The 17,147-nt window shown below is 55.6% G+C and overlaps 3 protein-coding genes across 19 annotated transcripts in view; 1 reads left to right on the top strand and 2 right to left on the bottom strand.

Moving 5' to 3' along the window:
- Positions 1–138: 138 nt before the first annotated feature.
- Positions 139–2,968, bottom strand: ARL6IP4 (ADP ribosylation factor like GTPase 6 interacting protein 4). 11 transcript variants are annotated; one of them, XM_030821589.1, is made up of 6 exons: positions 2,294–2,486; positions 1,785–1,922; positions 1,171–1,455; positions 976–1,093; positions 512–581; positions 139–430 (listed from the first exon to the last, which is right to left on the bottom strand). In XM_030821589.1, the coding sequence occupies exons 2-6, from the start codon at positions 1,909–1,911 to the stop codon at positions 374–376; spliced, it is 657 nt and encodes a 218-aa protein (XP_030677449.1). In that variant the 5' UTR covers positions 1,912–1,922; positions 2,294–2,486; the 3' UTR covers positions 139–373. The 11 variants fall into 11 exon arrangements, 10 of the variants coding, with proteins under 10 accessions (XP_030677449.1, XP_030677442.1, XP_030677445.1 ...); XM_030821582.1 differs by having other exon boundaries at positions 1,171–1,479; positions 1,752–1,922; positions 2,294–2,383; XM_030821585.1 differs by having other exon boundaries at positions 1,752–1,922; positions 2,294–2,383.
- Positions 2,969–3,620: 652 nt separating this feature from the next.
- OGFOD2 (2-oxoglutarate and iron dependent oxygenase domain containing 2) lies at positions 3,621–8,340 on the bottom strand. 5 transcript variants are annotated; one of them, XM_030821581.1, is made up of 7 exons: positions 7,939–8,340; positions 7,194–7,250; positions 6,309–6,475; positions 6,106–6,205; positions 4,503–4,630; positions 4,062–4,319; positions 3,621–3,989 (listed from the first exon to the last, which is right to left on the bottom strand). In XM_030821581.1, the coding sequence occupies exons 5-7, from the start codon at positions 4,539–4,541 to the stop codon at positions 3,726–3,728; spliced, it is 561 nt and encodes a 186-aa protein (XP_030677441.1). In that variant the 5' UTR covers positions 4,542–4,630; positions 6,106–6,205; positions 6,309–6,475; positions 7,194–7,250; positions 7,939–8,340; the 3' UTR covers positions 3,621–3,725. The 5 variants fall into 5 exon arrangements, with proteins under 5 accessions (XP_030677441.1, XP_012365423.2, XP_003280760.2 ...); XM_012509969.2 differs by having other exon boundaries at positions 6,309–6,422; XM_003280712.4 differs by lacking the exon at positions 7,939–8,340 and adding an exon at positions 7,678–7,906 and having other exon boundaries at positions 6,309–6,422.
- ABCB9 (ATP binding cassette subfamily B member 9) overlaps positions 7,905–17,147 on the top strand; it is a 47,186-nt gene continuing 37,943 nt past the window's right edge. The window contains exon 1 of one of the 3 annotated variants that reach the window (XM_030821577.1): positions 7,905–8,351. The gene's annotated coding sequence lies outside the window, so the exon portion shown is untranslated. Of the gene's footprint in view, positions 8,352–9,643; positions 9,819–16,125; positions 16,415–17,147 lie in introns of those variants that run through there. The other 2 variants (XM_030821578.1, XM_030821576.1) reach the window with 2 other exon arrangements.

The following is a 17,147-nucleotide window of genomic DNA, read 5'->3' as shown; positions in this document are numbered from 1 at the left end:
CGCTGGTGTGGCCTGTGCTCACTACCACCAGAGGACACCCCAGCTTTGCCCGAAAGCTCCTGGAGCCCTTGTTTTTCCCTGGCAGTCATGTAGCATCCTTCCCTCCCCCTCAGTACAAAAAGCCACAGAACAGAGAAAGTCTATCCAGGGGGCCTTTAATAGCTAAGAAATGCTGCTCTTTCAGATGGGGGTGCCAAGCAGGCTGGTGACCCCATCCTCCACCCCCTCTGCCCCTGAGAAGAGGCTGGGCTGGGCCAGAGGCCAATCCACCGGGGAAAGGCCACCAGCACCCATCAGGCTTCCCACTGGCACCCTGAAGCCTGCCCAGGCTGGGCCGCCAGCGCCGTCCACAGGCCTTGGCCAGCTGGGGCCCTCAGGGAAGCAACCCAGCTCGCATCTGGAAGGCCAGGCCGTCCCCTCGGGTGGCTTGCTGGGGAAGAAAGCACACAGGAGGAGGGGTACATCACAAACAGAGCTGGGGGCGGATGGCAGGCAGAGGGGCCACACCCACCTTGTTGATCTCTCTGTGTCGTTCTTTGGTTACGATTTCCTCTAGGACCTCGCCATCTCCCTTAATAAGCCTGGGGGTGGGAGGGTCTCCGTTCAGCAAGGAATAGGCAGGTCCCCTAATGCCAGAGGAGCAGAACCACAAGCAGCCAGCAGAGGGGTCCCAGGGATCCTGCCGCACAGCCTTGAGTGGACAGACCCTGGGGCCTCACCCACTCTCCCTGATGAAGGCAGCGGAGCTGGGCTCTGCCTTGCCAGCCTCAGCCGGGCCAACAACAGCCCTTTGAAGAGCCTCCTCCAGGCCCTTCCAGCCCCTGCAACTACTTAGTCCAAGTGACCGTATTTTTGCCCACATTTGGCCTTTTTCAGGCAGCAGGAACCCCGCCCGGCCCCACTCCTCCCGAGAGCACACATCTTCGGCCAACACTCCCAGACCCTGTGGTGTAAGTCAGGCCAAAGGCTCCCCACCTGGTGCGCCCCGTCTCAGGGTCCACCACCTTGCGGATGATGCTCTGCCGGGCATCCCACTCCTCCTTGGTCATGGGCTTCATGGCCTGGATTCGGGACTTCTGCTCATCCGTCAGGACTAGAAGGGAACACGGAGGTGGTGGCCAGGCCTTGGGAAGGGCCCTTCTCCCTCTCAGGTGCTGGACAGCACAGTACCTGGGCCATCCTCTTCCTCCCCAGCTGATCGGTGCCACTGGTCCAGCGAGGGGCCCGGCAGAGCCTCCATCTGCTGTGCTTCCGCCTTCTCCTTGCCCTTCTTCTTCAGCTTCTTCCTCTTCTTCTTCTTCCTCCTCTTCTTGTCCTTGTACTTCCCCCGCTTCTTCCGGCCATCACTGGAGGAAGAGGAGGAGGACGAGGAGGAAGAAGAGGAGCTAGAAGAACTGGAAGAGGAGGAGGAGGAGCTGGATCGTGGTCTCCTCCGGGCCTTCTGCTTGCTTCTCTCTGTGATGCAGGGAGAAGGTGAGGCTGGAAGGCCAGGAGGGGAAGAGGTAAACCTTTGTCCCCTGCTCTGGCCTGGGGCAGGCACAGACCGTCTACAGGGTGAGTGCTTCCTGAGGGGCTTTCCAGAACAGAGATGGAGCTTCCCAGAGGAGCCCCTTCCCGGCTCCTGCGGCGCCTGGCCCTCACATCTCAGGCCCGGCTGCACAGAGGCATGACTGAGCGTCCCCGACCACTGCTCGCCCCAACTTCCCTGGGAAGTGGCTGCGCCTCCTTTCCCCGATGCCTGTGGTCCTCACCCTCCGCCCCAGAGGCCGTGCTGGCCTTGCGACCTTGGGATGTGGAGGCCGAGCAGTTCCTCGAGGCGTCCTTCCTGCTCTTCTTCTTTCTCTTTTCCGACCCCCGTCCCCGGGACCGGCTGCGACTCCTCGAGCGCTTGCGGGAGCCGACGTGAGCCATGGCGCCGCGGGCTGGCGACGGAGAAGACGCGCTTAGCCGAAGCCCCCAAGGCCGGCCGCGGGCGGGCTCCAAGGGTGGCTCTAGCGGGGCCGGGGCCTCGCGACGCCCAGTACCCGTCACCGTCCTGGGAAAATGAGCGACCCTCACCCACCCCCAACGCTGGGAACCCCGGTTTCTCCGCCGACTCCAGCGGTGCCTATTAAGGGCCCGCCCCCGCCCGGACGCCCCACGCCTGCGCACCCGGCTCCGAGCCCCTGGGAACGGGCCGCCGTCCGCTGCGAGTGGCGTCTGGGGCGCTTTCCCGCGCTCTCCTACCCTCCAGCCCCGCGCCCTTCCCGGCCTCGCCGCCTCAAGGGGGCCCCCGGGGTTGTTCTGTTCCCACCTCGACAGCCCTACGGGCCGGACAGCCCGCCCCGCGCCTTCCCGAGGGGAAGCGGCGGCTAGGAGGCTTCCGGCCGGGGCGCTGCGCGGGAGGCTGTCCGGCTGGGAAGCGCGGCGCCGCTGCCTTTCGTTCTGACGCCCCAGGTTCCGTCTCGGGCGCGCCCACCTCCCGCAGAGGCAAGCAGGGGCGCCGGGGCGAGGCCGTGCCCTGCAGCCTGGCGCCGGCCCTCGAGCTCCGCAGCCCCTCACGCCTGTGTCTGCCGAAGCTGCGCCCGCTTCCAACGCTGCCCTCTCGGCGCACGCCCGCAGCAACCACGCCCCCGGTGCCCTGGGAAGAAGGCGACCCTCGCGCGCGCCGCCCTCCTCCCCGGCTGGTCCTGCCCTCTCCATACGACTGCGAGCTCCCGACTGAGGCGCCCTGGTCTTTCCGACCTGCCCACCCAGTGACTCAGAGGTCGCAAACTCGTGTCCGCAGGGGCCAGAGACACCTTGGCAGCGAGCACGGGTATGAACCCCAGGCTCATCCGGAGGGAAGCCGGGATTCTGCTCCAGCTGATCCGTGCAACGTGGCATGGGGCTGGTGCCCCACCTTCCCAGGAAGACCGAACTCAAGACTGCAATATGGAACCCCCCGACTTTCAAATGTGTAACTCAAAAGCGCGGCTGTGCGCTTCAACCAATCGGGCCCCCAAATTGCAACTCTTCCACAATAATGACAGCGGCAAACACAAAGGGCTCTTGCAAAGCACTTTATATACGTCAGCGCATTTGACTCTCAAAACAGCTCTAGGAGGTAGGTGCTAAATGAGGAAACCAAGGCACCAAAAGGTGAAGGCTCACCTAAAGCCACACAGCTGGAAGTGGCAGAAGCAGAATGGGAACCCGGGCAGCCTGGTTCCCGGCCCTGCCATTCACCCCTCTGCCATCTAGAAGATGCTACCGGTGGCCCACCCAAGTCCACTGGGGGTGATGCCTGCTGCTGAGGGTTCACATCTGTGCTGTCTCTGGAGGCTTCCCTTGGCTACTGCAAGGCACCCTGCCCTGGAGATAAATATCTGGGAAGTTACTCACTCCTCTCTGGCCCCCTCATCCAGGAGCCAGTAACCGATGGTGTGGGCACACTGTGGTACTGTGGGCTCTGCCTGGAGCTCTCCGCAGGGTCGGCTGAGGCTGGACGTCCTCTGAAGCCACCTCCTTGCGCAGCTGCTCCCTCCCCTCCCCTGCTTCCCTGACTCCCTCGCTGACGCCCCATTCCAGACTCTGCTTCCAACAAACCTGAACTAAGGCAGCATGTTTGCCCAGAGAATGACCCAGAAGCTGGCACAGCCTTGAGCCAACAAGTGCAGTAGGCTGTGGGGGTTTTATTTCTGCCCCCAGCCAAAGGCAACGGAGCCCTCACCTGCCTGCCACCCCCACACTGGGCCCAAGCAAGCTCAGGTGAGCGCACACACATCCACCGTGGCGGGCTCCTCTCGGGTGAAGCCATCACCGAAGCCCTCATCATCCACCAGGTCGGGCTCATGGCAGCACATGGGACAGAGGCGGTTGCGCACAGCCGAGGCTCGGAGCCAGACGACAAGGTTCCAACGCTCACCAGTGCCCAAGGGCCGGGCCCCATGCAGCTGGCCGCCACGGTGGAGGACACCCTGGCCCACCACGTGCTCCACCTCCAGGGGCTCCGTCAGGGCTGCGGGTGCCTGCAGATGGCACGACTCAGGCCTGGGCACTCACAGCTGCCCCAGGCCCTGCCGCATGGGTCACACACTCACCTGGAAGAGGCCCCCAAAATACAGGGCGCCCCCTGTGAAGACCTTGCCCAAGGCCACATTGAGGGTGAGCTCGGCATTATCATAGTGGCATCCCAGCTCAAGGTCCTGGCCTGGTGCGTATTTGACCACAAAGGCCCGGTGACTGTCGAGCTGGCCCCCGCCACAGTCAGGGTACAGCAGGGCCATCAGCGGCTGCAGGAAGCGCTCCCGCAGTGGTGTCATCAGCGGCTCGTCCAGCCCGAGCTCGTGCAGCAGCACCTGGGAGGGGATTCCTGGGGTCAGCAAGAAAACTAGGGGGCTGCAACCCTGGGGTTCCACTCCACGGTGATCCCACTATGACCTTCTTTCACAGCCTGGGTAGGCAGCCCATCTGCAGCACCTCCGACACTGCCTCCTGACCCCAGCCACCCCCTCCTCTGCCACCGGCCAGGCCTCACCCACCCCGTAGTTGTTCATGGTGTTGGGCCTCCCCTTAGGCATGTCCGACTGCTCAAAGTGCTCCAGCTCTTCCAGCAGGGCCTGGCAGAAGGGTGCTGTGAACACAGGCACCCGGTAGATGCGCTTCTCCTCTGTGGAAGGAGGGATGGTCTGTGGGCCTGAATGTGGCTGTGGGCCAGCCAGGCCTGGGCTTCAGTCTTCCTGTCTCATCACCTGTGCCATGGGGATGAGGCCTTCGCTTTTCAGGGCTATTGTGATGACTAAAGGAAGCAATATGAGGAGCAGGGGAGGCCGATTCCCATGCCCCCCACTTATACCCGGAACCTTTCCCCAGACTCCACAAGTGTCCACAGGGCTGGCACTGGGAGCTCACATATGGGTCCTGAGGCCCAGAGAGGAGAAGGAAGTAGCCCAGGGACACCCAGCAGGCCAGTGACAGCCAAGCCGGGATCACAGAGCCAACTTCAGGCTCTCTCTGCACCTCCTTTCATCTGATGAGCCACCGAAGTCTGTACCCCAACTCAGAAGTGGCTCTGGGAGCCTCTGTCCCCCAGCAGGAAGGCCAGAAGGGGCTGTTCTTTCTTGCTGAGCCCTGGGGGGGAAGAAGCCAGGCTGAGAATGGAAACCTAAACATTTCTTGGCAGATGCACCAATGCCCAGGGGTGCAGGGCTAGTGTGCCCACGATGGGGCCACCTCACAGCCTGGGCCCTGCCCCAGCCAACAGCCTCAGCACTATCTCAGCTGCCAGGAAGTGGAAGGCAATGAGGAGAGCACCCCCAGGCTGGGAGAAGGGGGATTCATTCCACCCATGACCCCCAAAAAGCACAGGCTCCATGAGGGGAAACTTGTATCTGCCTCCCACAGGAGCCCCTAGCCCAGGCTATCAGTGCCAATAAGAATAGGAAACACTTTCCAAACACTACGTGCGGGCCCTGTGACAGGCACTCTATGCAGATTAACTCACTTGATCATCGTGGTGCCTTAAGAGAGGGGGTTACTGTTGCTCCCATTTTACAGATGAGGAAACTGAATCACAGAGGTTAAACAACACGCAAACCTCCCTTGCCCAGCATTTCCTGCTGGGTTTAGCCAATAAATGAGCCCAGCAGGAAATCCAAAGGGGAGAAGTGGGGCAGTTCTTGCCCTACTTGGAGTCTGGCATGGCTGCAGGCCTCTGCCCAGAGCCACAACTCCAGGTGGTAACTGCTCCCTCCTGTTGCCAGCCCCGGGGGACGGGACTTTGCCATTCCTTACTGGTCCCTTTACCCTGCCCATACCTGTCTCAATGGTCCCTTTAAGATCTTGGATCAGCCCTGTTTGAGTGTGTCAGCTGTCCCACACATGACACAAATACCCACTATTTGCTGGATGAGGGCACGAAGGAAGGGTGAAGGAAAGAATGAAGATACCAGGCTCATGGCAGGTATTGAATGAATGAATGCAGATGTCCTGCTCCTGGCGGGTTGGTCCCACTGACCCTTCCAGCTCCTGCTGGTTTGGTTTTTGGAGGCAAAGTTGGTGGCTGGAGGGACCCCAGCATCCCACACCCAGGTTTCCCAGGCTGCCATTCCCTGGTCCTGCCAGGTCTCAGGGCCAGGACCTCACCCGATACTGTCTCCAGCCGCTGGAGAAGGCCCTTGAGGTCTGCGCCTGGGGACACGCTGTACTCAGCCACTGCCAGAAACTCGGGGGCCAGAGCTGCATCCTGGGGGCAAAACACACCAGCTGTGGGGCAGGCAGCCCCCCCAGCCCTGGATGCTACCTCCTCTTTCCAGTACCGGCCTTCAAGCACTCTGGCTGGCTGGTACCTGCAGTGAGTCGTAGACCTCAGGCCGTGCCGGATGGTAAGAACTCGCGATGAGGGCTTTCCTAGCCGCTGACTCCTGCCCCAGCCGCCGCCGCCGCTCCACCTCCTGCTCAAGCTGCGGTAGCACAGGGCTGTTACCAGGTGGGGCCTCCCATCCTCCTGAGGCCACTGTACAGATGAAGAAACTGAAGCCCAGAACGCCAGACAGGGCCCAGGCTGGAAGCCAAGTCTAGCCTACACTCCTGAATCTATCTGGGTCAACTGCAAGTTCCAGACTGTTAGCTGAAAGGGACTTCTAGAAGCAGACCCGTCCTGTTTCAGGCTGCCCCAACCTGAGCCTGGCTGGGATGAGAACCCCTAGATGTACCTCAACCATCTGGGCCCACATAGGGGAAGGAGACAGTCATGGCCAAGTCCTGTGTTCCAGAGGTTGCTGAGGACTCTCCTGGGAAGCTTCCCACCACTGACTCCAGGGCAAGGAGAAGGAGGGAGCGGGGCAGCAGCCCTGGCAGCAGCCTGTGGGGTATGTGGTAAAGTGTGAGGAGCCCAGGGGCCTGGAAGCCGTGGCTGGGATCGCATCTGCTCCTGCTGTAAAAGCTTGGGCAAGTGATCCCTCTTTAAGCCTCAGCTTCTCAATCCAAAATGAGGGTGGTGCGTGTGCTTATCTCGCAGAGCTGTTAAGAACGGCATGACTAGGCAACTTAGCATTTCCCGTTCTCTCTCCTGGTGCCAAGACCCAGGTGTGGACGGATGAGTGGGGGGCAGGAAGGAGGAAAGTGAGGGCCTAAGTGACCCTTCAGGGATCAGGGACTGAGGCTAGGAGACCCCTCAAGCTGCGGACACAAATCTAACGAGGAGGAGCTGTGCAGGGACAGGGGACTGGTACCTCTGCTAACAGCTGCTGGAAGTCCTTGGCGCCAACACAGCCTCGGCTGCGCAGGATCTGGGAGCAGAAAGAACACTGAACATGACTGTATGACCTGAGGAAGTCCCTCGAATCTCTAAGCCTCAGTTTCCCCTGCTTAAAATGGGGAGAGGAGCCCCGACCTCAAAGGATCATGGAGAGAATGAACTGTGCAACCTTATCAAGCTCAGGACAGGGCTCCGGGCTGGTGTTGCTATGAGGCGGCAAGCTGAGCCCAGCCCTGTCCTAAGCACCCTATATGCGTGTTCATTCCTTCCTCACAACCTCACAGGGAGATACTATTACCCCTTTACGGTGAGAAAACTGAGGCACAAACAGGCCGTCATTCTTGTATTTGAGGATGCGGTGCGCGCCGTGCGCAAAGCAAACGACCCTGGGGACGAACTTCCCTCCTCCACTGCCCCTCTCTGCCCACTGCTCCGTAGGGACGACAGCGGCCACTCACCGGGCCGTAGTCCCGGCGCAGCTGCTGCTCGCCTCGGAAGCGCACGTGCAGCCCATAGCGCGCCACGTACAAGTTCTCGGTGCAGAAGCAGGCGCAGCGGCAGAAGCGCCGCGGAGCCCCCACCGTCGCCATAGTGAAGCGCCCACAGCCCTGCCAGCTTCCGTAGAGACTTCTGGGCACGCCCCCAACCGCGGGAGGCGCGGAACCAGCGGCCAAAGGGCCGCTCTAAGTTCCCAAGGGCGGAAAAGGACGAAGACGCACCTCGCCAGGAAACGGTCTGCGCAGAAAGATGCTCCTGGGCCGGGTTGGGACCGGCGGCCTCCTCGTTCCGCCTCCCAGTTTTCCCACCACGAGGCAGGGACTAATGGCTCCACTTTACAGACAGCTGAACTGGGTCGCGCCTTCACAGGACGGGGAGAGGGAGGGACTCGGAGCCCCAAGGCCTTTGACTTAAACGCCGGCCCCTCTTCTGCTCGGAGCTCGTGGAGAACCAGCCGAGCCCACGGGGAAGGCTGAAGATAGTTTAAAGAGCTCGGAGGTCTGACTAGTTCCCGCTGCTGCTTCAATCATCCAGCCCTGTGCGTTTCAGTTTGGATTTAGCATCTACCCCGGGTCCCTGCCTGGCGCTTCCGGTCCCTCCGCCACAGTCTGTTGGATTACCTCAGATTGTCCCAGTGAGTGTCTCCGCTAAAACGCTCCGTCTCGCATTACTTCCGGTGGCGCTCCCAATGGACGCGGGAGGGCGGGGTCAGGTGTGGGAGGGCGACGGGGCGTGGTCTCACCGCGGCCAACAAATGACAACTCCTGCAGACCGAGCCTCTTCTCTCTCCGGACCTTTGCTCAGGAATCTACCAGCATTAAACCTTTGAGCTAGGTACTATTATATCACCATGTTACAGATGAGGAAACTGAGACCCAGAGAGGCACAGGGACCCGCCGCAGGTCACACATCCAGTAAGGGGCAAATATGGCGTTTGAACCCTACAGCCTGCCCTCTGAGTTCCCCAGTTCACCACCACAGGCCTTCTGGGAGTGGTGGGAGTATGTGGGATTTGGGGTTTTCTCGTGCAGAGCTGCCCGGCCCGAGAAGGTGTTTAACGTTTTACAGTCGTCTTGATTGCCCAGCGATAGTGAGAGGCCCTGCTATCTAGGAAAGGATCCATTTCCCCAGATCAATGTTCATTACCCGCCTAACTGCCCTTTTTCTCTACGAGGCCCAGGGCAGGTCGGCTCCCCAGCCAGCCGCCAGGCAGGCCTGGCACATGCAGCACCCCACCCCACCCTCACCCCCTCTCCCTTTGCAGCAGTTTGCAAGATGAGCGTGTGCTACCTATCAGTTTATTTATTTTTTGAGATGGAGTTTCACCCAGGCTGGAGTGCAGTGGCGCGATCTCGGCTCACTGCAACCTCTGCCTCCCGGATTCAAGCAGTTTTCCTGCCTCAGCCTCCCGAATATTTGGGATTATCGGCACGCGCCACCACGCCCAGCTAATTTTTTTGTTTTTTGTTTGTTTGTTTTGAGAGGGAGTCTTGCTCTGTCGCCCAGGCTGGAGTGCAGTGGCACGATCTCGGCTCACTGCAAGCTCCGCCTCCCAGGTTCACGCCGGTCTCCTGGCTCAGCCTCCCGAGTAGCTGGGACTACAGGCGCCCGCCGCCACGCCCGGCTAATTTTTTGTATTTTTAGTAGAGACGGGGTTTCACCGTGTCAGCCAGGATGGTCTCGATCTCCTGGCCTCGTGGTCCGCCCGCCTCAGCCTCCCAAAGTTTTTGTATTTTTAGTAGAAACGGGATTTCGCCATGTTGGCCAGGCTGGGCTAGAACTGAGACGACCGCGCCCGGCCTGCTTATCGTTTAGATTGGCCCTCTCCATGGACCCTCTCCTCCTTCCAGACACTCTGGGCTCAGTCACCAAAGGGAGCAGCAGCAAGAAAAATATTTACCAGCAAGTACTGAATCAACATGTGCTGCCAGCCAGCACTGACATATATCTTTGTTGACTGCTTAAGGTATTATTATCCCCATTTTACAGATAAGGAAACTGAGGCTCGGTGGGTACAGGAACCTGTCTAGAGTCATAAACCTAGTGAGTAGCAGACCAGAATTAGAACGCTCCGGAATTAGAGTATCTTGATTCCAGAGTGGTATGTATATGTGTATGTGAATATATGTATTTGAATGTGCAATCATATGTGTATGTCTGTATATGTGTATATATACACATACTTTAAAAATTGACATAGAGGCCAGGCGTGGTGGCTCACGCCTGTAATCCTAGCACTTTGGGAGGCTGAGGCCAGCCGATTACCTGAGGTCAGGAGTTCGAGACCAGCCTGGGCAACATGGTGAAACCCGTCTCTACCAAAAATATAACAAAATTATCCAGGCATGGTAGCACACGCCTGTAATCCCAGCTACTTGGGAGGCTGAGGCATGAGAATCGCTTGAACCCAGGAGGCGGAGGCTGCAGTGAGCCGAGATTGCACCACTGCACTCCAGCCTGGGCAACATAGTGAGACTCTGTCTCAGAAAACAAAAACAAAAAAGTCAACATAGAGCACTGGACAAACCCATGTAACCAGTACCCAGATCCCAAACAGAACATTCCAGCCCCCATAGAAGCGCCCCTGTTCTTTTTCTCGACTGCTTTCTATTCCCTTGAGTGAACATTCCACAAGTCATTGGCCCATTCTACAGCTGACAGACATTTGCGCTGTTTCCAGTTTAAAGACGTTATGAATGAGGCCGGGCGTGGTGGCTCACGCCTGTAATCCCAGTACTTTGGGAGGCCGAGGCGGGTGGATCACGAGGTCGGGAGATCGAGACCATCCTGGCTAACACAGGGGAACACCATCTCTACTAAAAATACAAAAAATTAGCGGGGCATTGTGGCAGGTGTCTGTAGTCCCAGCTGCTTGGGAGGCTGAGGCAGGAGAATGGTGTGAACCCGGGAGGCGGAGCTTGCAGTGAGCCGAGATTGCGCCACTGCACTCCAGCCTGAGTGACAGAGCGAGACTCCGTCTCAACAACAACAAAAAAGATATTATGAATGAAGCTGCTATGAACATTCTTTTTATTATGATAATATCTACATAACAAAATTTACCATTTTAACCACTTTTAATAGATTTCCTTTTTTTTTAGATCAGTTTTAGGCTCACAGCAAAATTGAGTAGCAAGTATAGAGTGTTCTCATAACCCCCATTCCCCACAGCACACACAGCCTCCCCCACCATCACCATCCCACACCAGCCAGTACATTTGTTATGGTCAGTGAACCCACACTGACACCTCATTATCATCCAAAGCTGGCAGTTTACATTAGGATTCATATATTCTATAGTTTTTGGCTGGGCGCAGTGGCTTACACCTGTAATCCCAGCACTTTGGGAGGTCGAGGTGGGCAGATTGCTTGAGCTCAGGAGTTTGAGACCAGCCTCGTCAACATGGCAAAATCCCGTCTCTATGAAAAATACGAAAATTAGCTGGGTGTGGTGGTGCACCTATGATCCCAGCTACTCAGCAGGCTGAGGTGGGAGAATCACTTGAACCTGGGACGCAGAGGTTGCATGAGCAGAGGCCATGCTGCTGAACCCCAGCCTGGGTGACAGAATGAGACCTTGTCTCACAAAAAATCATTAAAAATTAAATAAACATATTCTACAGTTTTTTTGTTGTTTTTTTGTTTGTTTGTTTGTTTATTTTTTTGAGACGGAGTCTCACTCTGTTGCCCAGGCTGGACTGCAGTGGCATGATCTCAGCTCACTGCATCTTCCGCCTCCTGGGTTCAAGCAATTTTCCTGCCTCAGCCTCCTGAGTAGCTGGGATTACAGGGGTGTGCCACCACACTCGACTAATTTTTTTTATATTTTTGGTAGAGACAGGGTTTCACCATATTGGCCAGGCTGATCTCGAACTCCTGACCTCAGGTGATCCACCCACCTTGGCCTCTCAAAGTGCTGGGATTACAGGCCTATAGTTTTTGACAAATGTATATGGCATGCATCTACCATTATAGTATCATATGGAGTAGTTTCACCGCCCTAAAAATCCTCTGTGCCCTGCCTACTCACCCCTTCCTTCTCACTAACCCTTGGCAAACACTGATCTTTGTACTGTCTCCACCGTTTTGCCTTTTCCAGAATGTCATATGGTAGGAATCATACAGTATAGAGCTTTTTCAGATTGCTTCCTTCTCTTAGGAATGTGCATTGAAGGTTCCTCCATGCCTTTTCATGGCTTGATAGCTCATTTCATTTTAGCACTGAATAATATTCTATTGTCTGGATGTACCACAGTGTATCCATTCACCTGTTGAACGACATCATAGTTGCTTCCAAGTTTAGGCAATTACGAATAAAGCTTTATTTTATTTTATTTTTTAGTCGACAAATCATTTTACATGTTCATGGGGTACATAGTGTTGTTTGAATACATATAATGCATAGTGATCAGATCAGGGTCATGAGCATATATATCATCTCAAACATCTATCATTTCTTTGTGTTGGAAACAGTCAATAGAATAAAGCTTCCAGGCTGGGTGTGGTGGCTCACACCTGTAATCCCAGCACTTTGGGAGGCCGAGGCAGGTAGATCATCTGAGGTCAGGAGTTCTAGACCAGCCTGGCTAACATGGTGAAACTTCATGTCTACTGAAAATACAAAAATTAGCCAGGTGTGGTGGCATGCGCCTGTAATCCCTGCTACTCGGGAGGCTGAGGCAGGCGAGTCACTGGAGCCTAGGAGGCGGAGGTTGCAGTGAGCCGAGATCACACTACTGCCCTGCAGCCTGGGTGACAGAGCGAGACTCCATCTCAAATAAATAAATAAATTAGCCGGGCATGGTGGCAGGCTTCTGTAATCCCAGCTGATCAGGAGGCTGAGGCAGGAGAATCACTTGACCCCGGGAGGCGGAGGTTGCAGTGAGCTGAGTTCATGCCATTGCACTCCAGCCTGGGAGACAGAGTGAGACTCCATCTTGAAAGTAATAATAATAAAACGTCTATAAACATCTGTGGACAGGTGTTTCTGTAGACGTAAATTTTTACTTCCTCTGGGTAAATATCATGGAGTGTGATTGCTTGATCATGTAGTAAGAGTATAGTTAGTTTTATAAAAAAAACTTGCCGAACTGCCTTCCTCCCTAGCTGTACTGTTTTGCATTCCCAGCAGCAATGAATGAGAGTCCCTGTTGTTCCTCATCGTTGACAGCATTTGGTGTTGTCAGTGTTCCAGATCTCGGCTATTCTAGTGTGTGTGTATTGATATCACATTGCTGTTTTAATTTGCATTTCCTTTATGGCATATGGCATGGAGTGTTTTTTCTTTTTCTTTTTCTTTTTCTTTTTTTTTTTTTTTGAGACAGGATCTCTGTTGCCCAGGCTGGAGTTCAGTGGTATGAACACAGCTCATTGCAGCCTCAACATCCCAGGTTCAAGCAATCCTCCCACCTCGGCCTCCTGAGTAGCTCGGACTACAGGCATGTGCCACCACACCCAGCTAATTTTTTAAATTGTTTGTAGCAACTGGGTCCCACTGTGTTGCCCGGGCTGGGTTCAGGTGATCCTTGGCCACCTTGGCCTCCCAGAGTGCTGGGATTACAGGCATAAGCCACATTGCCTGGCCTTCTTTTTGTAATAATAGCTTTATTGAGATACACTTTACATACCATACAATTCACCAAATTAAAGTGTACAATTCAAGAGTTTTTAGTATATTCACAGAGTTGTGTAACCATCACTACAATCAACTTTTAGAACATTCCTCACCCAAAAAGACACCATATCCATTAGCAGTCACTCACACAATGGTTCTTAGTCCAAGTTTACCAGAGCCAGTCTCTGTGACTAGGCTGGGGTTGCAGTGGGACCACTCAAGCCAGTTGGCTGCCACATGGCAGGGGGCGAGGGTGGAAAGGCAGTGACTGGTGGCCCACTCACCTGTGCCTCACCTGTTTCACCCTCCCCTTGTCACAAGGCTGACAGCCTCCTGCAGTGCACCTGACATTGCAACTTACCTTGCCCGCCTCACCAAGCTCTCATTCTAAGATTGTTTCAAGTGCAAGGAGAGTGGGCCAGATATGTGAAAGGGATGCAGTGGCCAGGATTTGAGAAGCCCATTCTTGGCAGAGGTGACAAGCTATGCAAAGGTACAGAGAGGCCAGGTGCGGTGACTGATGCTTGTAATCCCAGCACCGTGGGAGGCCAAGGTGGGTGGATCACCTGAGGTCAGGAGTTCGAGACCAGCCTGGCCAACATGGCAAAACCCCGTCTCTACTACACGTACAAAAGTCAGCCGGGCATGTTGGTACATGCTTGCAATCACAGCTACTCGGGAGGCTGTGGTGGGAAGATCGCTTGAACCCGGGAGGTGGAGGCTGCAGTGAGCCTGGGTGTCAGAGCAAGACTCCATCTCAAAAAAAAAAAAAAAAAAAAAAAAGGTACAGAGGAATGAGAGACTGGAGAGCTTGCAAACTTGATCGCTGGAAAGCAACATCCATGTGAAGAAATGGCATGTGATGAGGCCGACTTGTTTCTGTCCGCTTCACATTTCTGACAGCCCCTGTTGATTTTTGCTATACTATGCTAATAGTTACTTAAAGGTTCAGTCATCCCATCTCTCCTAAAAATAATCCTTGTTCTCCTTTACTGAAAATTTATCACGTGCCAGGGGCTGCCCTCACCGGCCTTGTCACATTTTACCTTTACCTGATGTAGTCGATATCTTTATTACCCCATTTCTCTGATGAGAAAACAGGCTCAGATAGGCAAAGTCACCTCTTTAAGGTCACACAGCATAAATGACAGAGCCCAGCTCTGAGTGACTCCTGCTTTTTGGACAGTGCATCCAATATATCGTCTTCAAGTACAATTAGATATTTGCCTTTGTTTTTGCACAAATAGTAACATGGTTCAAATTTATTCTCTCCTTGGTTTTTACTCAATACATTTAGGAGGTCATTCCATACATTTATATAACTCTATGTCTTCTTTTTTTTTTTTTCCTGCTACAGAGTATTCTGTTGAACAGGTGTTCTCTAATTATTTGGCCAGTTCCCTATGGAAGGGTATTTAGGTTATTTCCAGACTTTTGCTACTATAGTAACTACCTTTAAGCTAGTACCTTAGCTCCCCTGCACAAGTCTATCTGTAGAGGAAATTCCTTCTGGGTTAAAAAAAAACATGGTGTTGTAAGTTCCGAACGAATTCTCTAAAGAAGCTGTCCCAGCAAGTAGCAGAGGACATTTCCAACTCAGAGAGTGCTCCAAAAAGCCTCTGTTCAGGGCTGGGCACGCATGGCTCAGGACTCTAATCCCAGCACCTTGGGAGGCCAAGGAGGGCAGATCACTTGAGGTCAGGAGTTTGAGACCAGCCTGGCCAACATGGCTAAACCCCATCTCTACTAAAAATACAAAAATTAGCCAGGCGTGGTAGCGGACACCTGTAATCCCACCTGCTTGGGAAGCTGAGGCAGGAGAATCACTTGAAGCTGGGAGGCGGAGGCTGCAGTGAGCTGAGAACTCACCACTGCACTCCATCCTGGAGTCTCTGTCTCAGGAAAAAACAAAGCCTCTGATCGGAGGATCCAGGGATGTGGGCAGTTCTTGCCCCACCTGCTGCCCCTCTGGGCCATAAGCCCACTCCCCCACCCACTTCCCACGGTTCAGGCCACATGGACCCTTTTCTGGTCCTCAAGTGGCCAAGTTTGTTCCTACCTCAGAGCCTTTGAACTTGCAGGCCTTAGCGTAGGATGTTCTTCCCTCCCCGTGGCTAACGCCTTCTCACCTTTCACTTACACAGTTTTATTTATTTTACTGCACCCAGTACCTGAATCGTCTTATGCACTTACTTGCTGATGTTCTGTCCCCTTCACGCCAGGAAGGCTGGGAGTTTTCTGTCTTTTCACACACAGCTGTGTTCCCAGCACCTGGCAGTCACTGAGGACATATCGCTGCCTCCCCTCTCCAATGCCCCGAATCCCTGATCTTGCACTAATTTTGTCCATAAAATGTATTCCCTTCCAATATATCTCATTTGCTTATATATGTTGTCTGACACCCTCACTAGAATGTCAGCTCCAGAAGGGCAAGGATCTTGTTTTGTTAATTGTTTAATTTCAAATGCTTAAAAGGGCATATGGCATGCCATAGGCACTGGATAAATATCTGTTGGGTGAATGAATGAAAGAATGAGTGAATGAATGAGGACCATAACCTACCCTCCTGGACTGGCTCGCTGCCCCTCCAGAGAAAAAGATCAGTTAAAAAGCGGGCCTCCTTCAGGTGAAACCATTTCCGTCCCCTCAGGATGGGCCTGTGGCTCCAGGTGAGGAGCACGCAGTGTGGAGGGCCTGGCTAGCCAGATGTGGGAGGAGTTTGCCACAGGTGAGCAGGTGGCCAGCTTTGGCCCCGCCCCCCAGGAGGCCCCTCCCCACCCGGAGGCTTCGACAGCCCCCTCCCCGGGAGCCCCGCCCGTCCAGGAGAGCCCGGCCACTCCTCCTGAGGCCCCGCCCCTCCGTCACTGAGGCCCCGCCCCTTCCATCAGCCGGTCACAACGCACGCCAGGCTCAGCTCCGACCTTGCAGCGGCGCAGCGCGGGCGGGAGGCGGGGAGGAGCAGCGGGAAGAGCGGAGCGAGCACCGCGTCCGGCGCAGTCTCCAATGAGCAGCGCGGAACCTGCACCCCAGACCCGAGCCTGCTGCGCGCCCCCTCCCACAGCTCACCTGGTGCCAGGTAACAGGTAAGGGCAAGGCACCCTAGACCCCTGGTTTTGGGACCTTTCCAGGCCAGAGTGCCAGGCCAGGCACGGGTTGGGGGGCGTCTGGACCCCCCTACCTCGGTGGGAATAGGCATCTCGGTTGAAGGTGGGAGCCTCCCTGGAGCCCTCCCGGAGCCCGCAGCCGCAGCTCCCAGCCCCCATCCCTGCAGCATCCTTTCCGCGCCCGTAGGGCGAATGTTGCCATTTTTTTTAACCCCCCAGGCGCCGCTGCCTCTTGGAAAATGTGGGAGGTGTAGAAGGATCTCGGGATGGCTGTCGTTCACCCAGGACGGGGCTGGCGCGCCTTCTGAGGGCTCCCACTGTCCATGTCGGGGCTTCCCAGGGATCCTGAGCACCAGGGCTTTGGCAGAAGCCTGGGGATCTGGTCTGTGCCTGCTGACCTGGGCAAAGCCCTTTTCTCAGTCTCCTCAGCAGGCCAATGGGCTGCCGCTGCTCCCCGCCATCCACCCTGGCAGTGAGGCCTGTAGGTTCCCAGGGGAGCCTCTTTTATTTCTGGGCCTCTGGAAAAAAAAAAAAAAAAAAGCCTCCTCCCCCGGCCTGACATTAACTGAGACAGCTTTAAGCTGGGCTGACAGGATCCCCGCCTCTGCCCATTCCCCTTTTCTGCATAGGGCAGGGCCAGGTGACAAGAGGAGGCTTGGAGGGAGGGCACCTCGCACCTCTCTTTGCCTCCCCTAGAGCTGAGAACACCTGA

The sequence above is a fragment of the Nomascus leucogenys genome, chromosome 10, assembly GCF_006542625.1.
Source record: "Nomascus leucogenys isolate Asia chromosome 10, Asia_NLE_v1, whole genome shotgun sequence".
Lineage (NCBI taxonomy): Eukaryota > Metazoa > Chordata > Mammalia > Primates > Hylobatidae > Nomascus > Nomascus leucogenys.
This window is presented reverse-complemented; position numbering and strand designations above follow the sequence as displayed.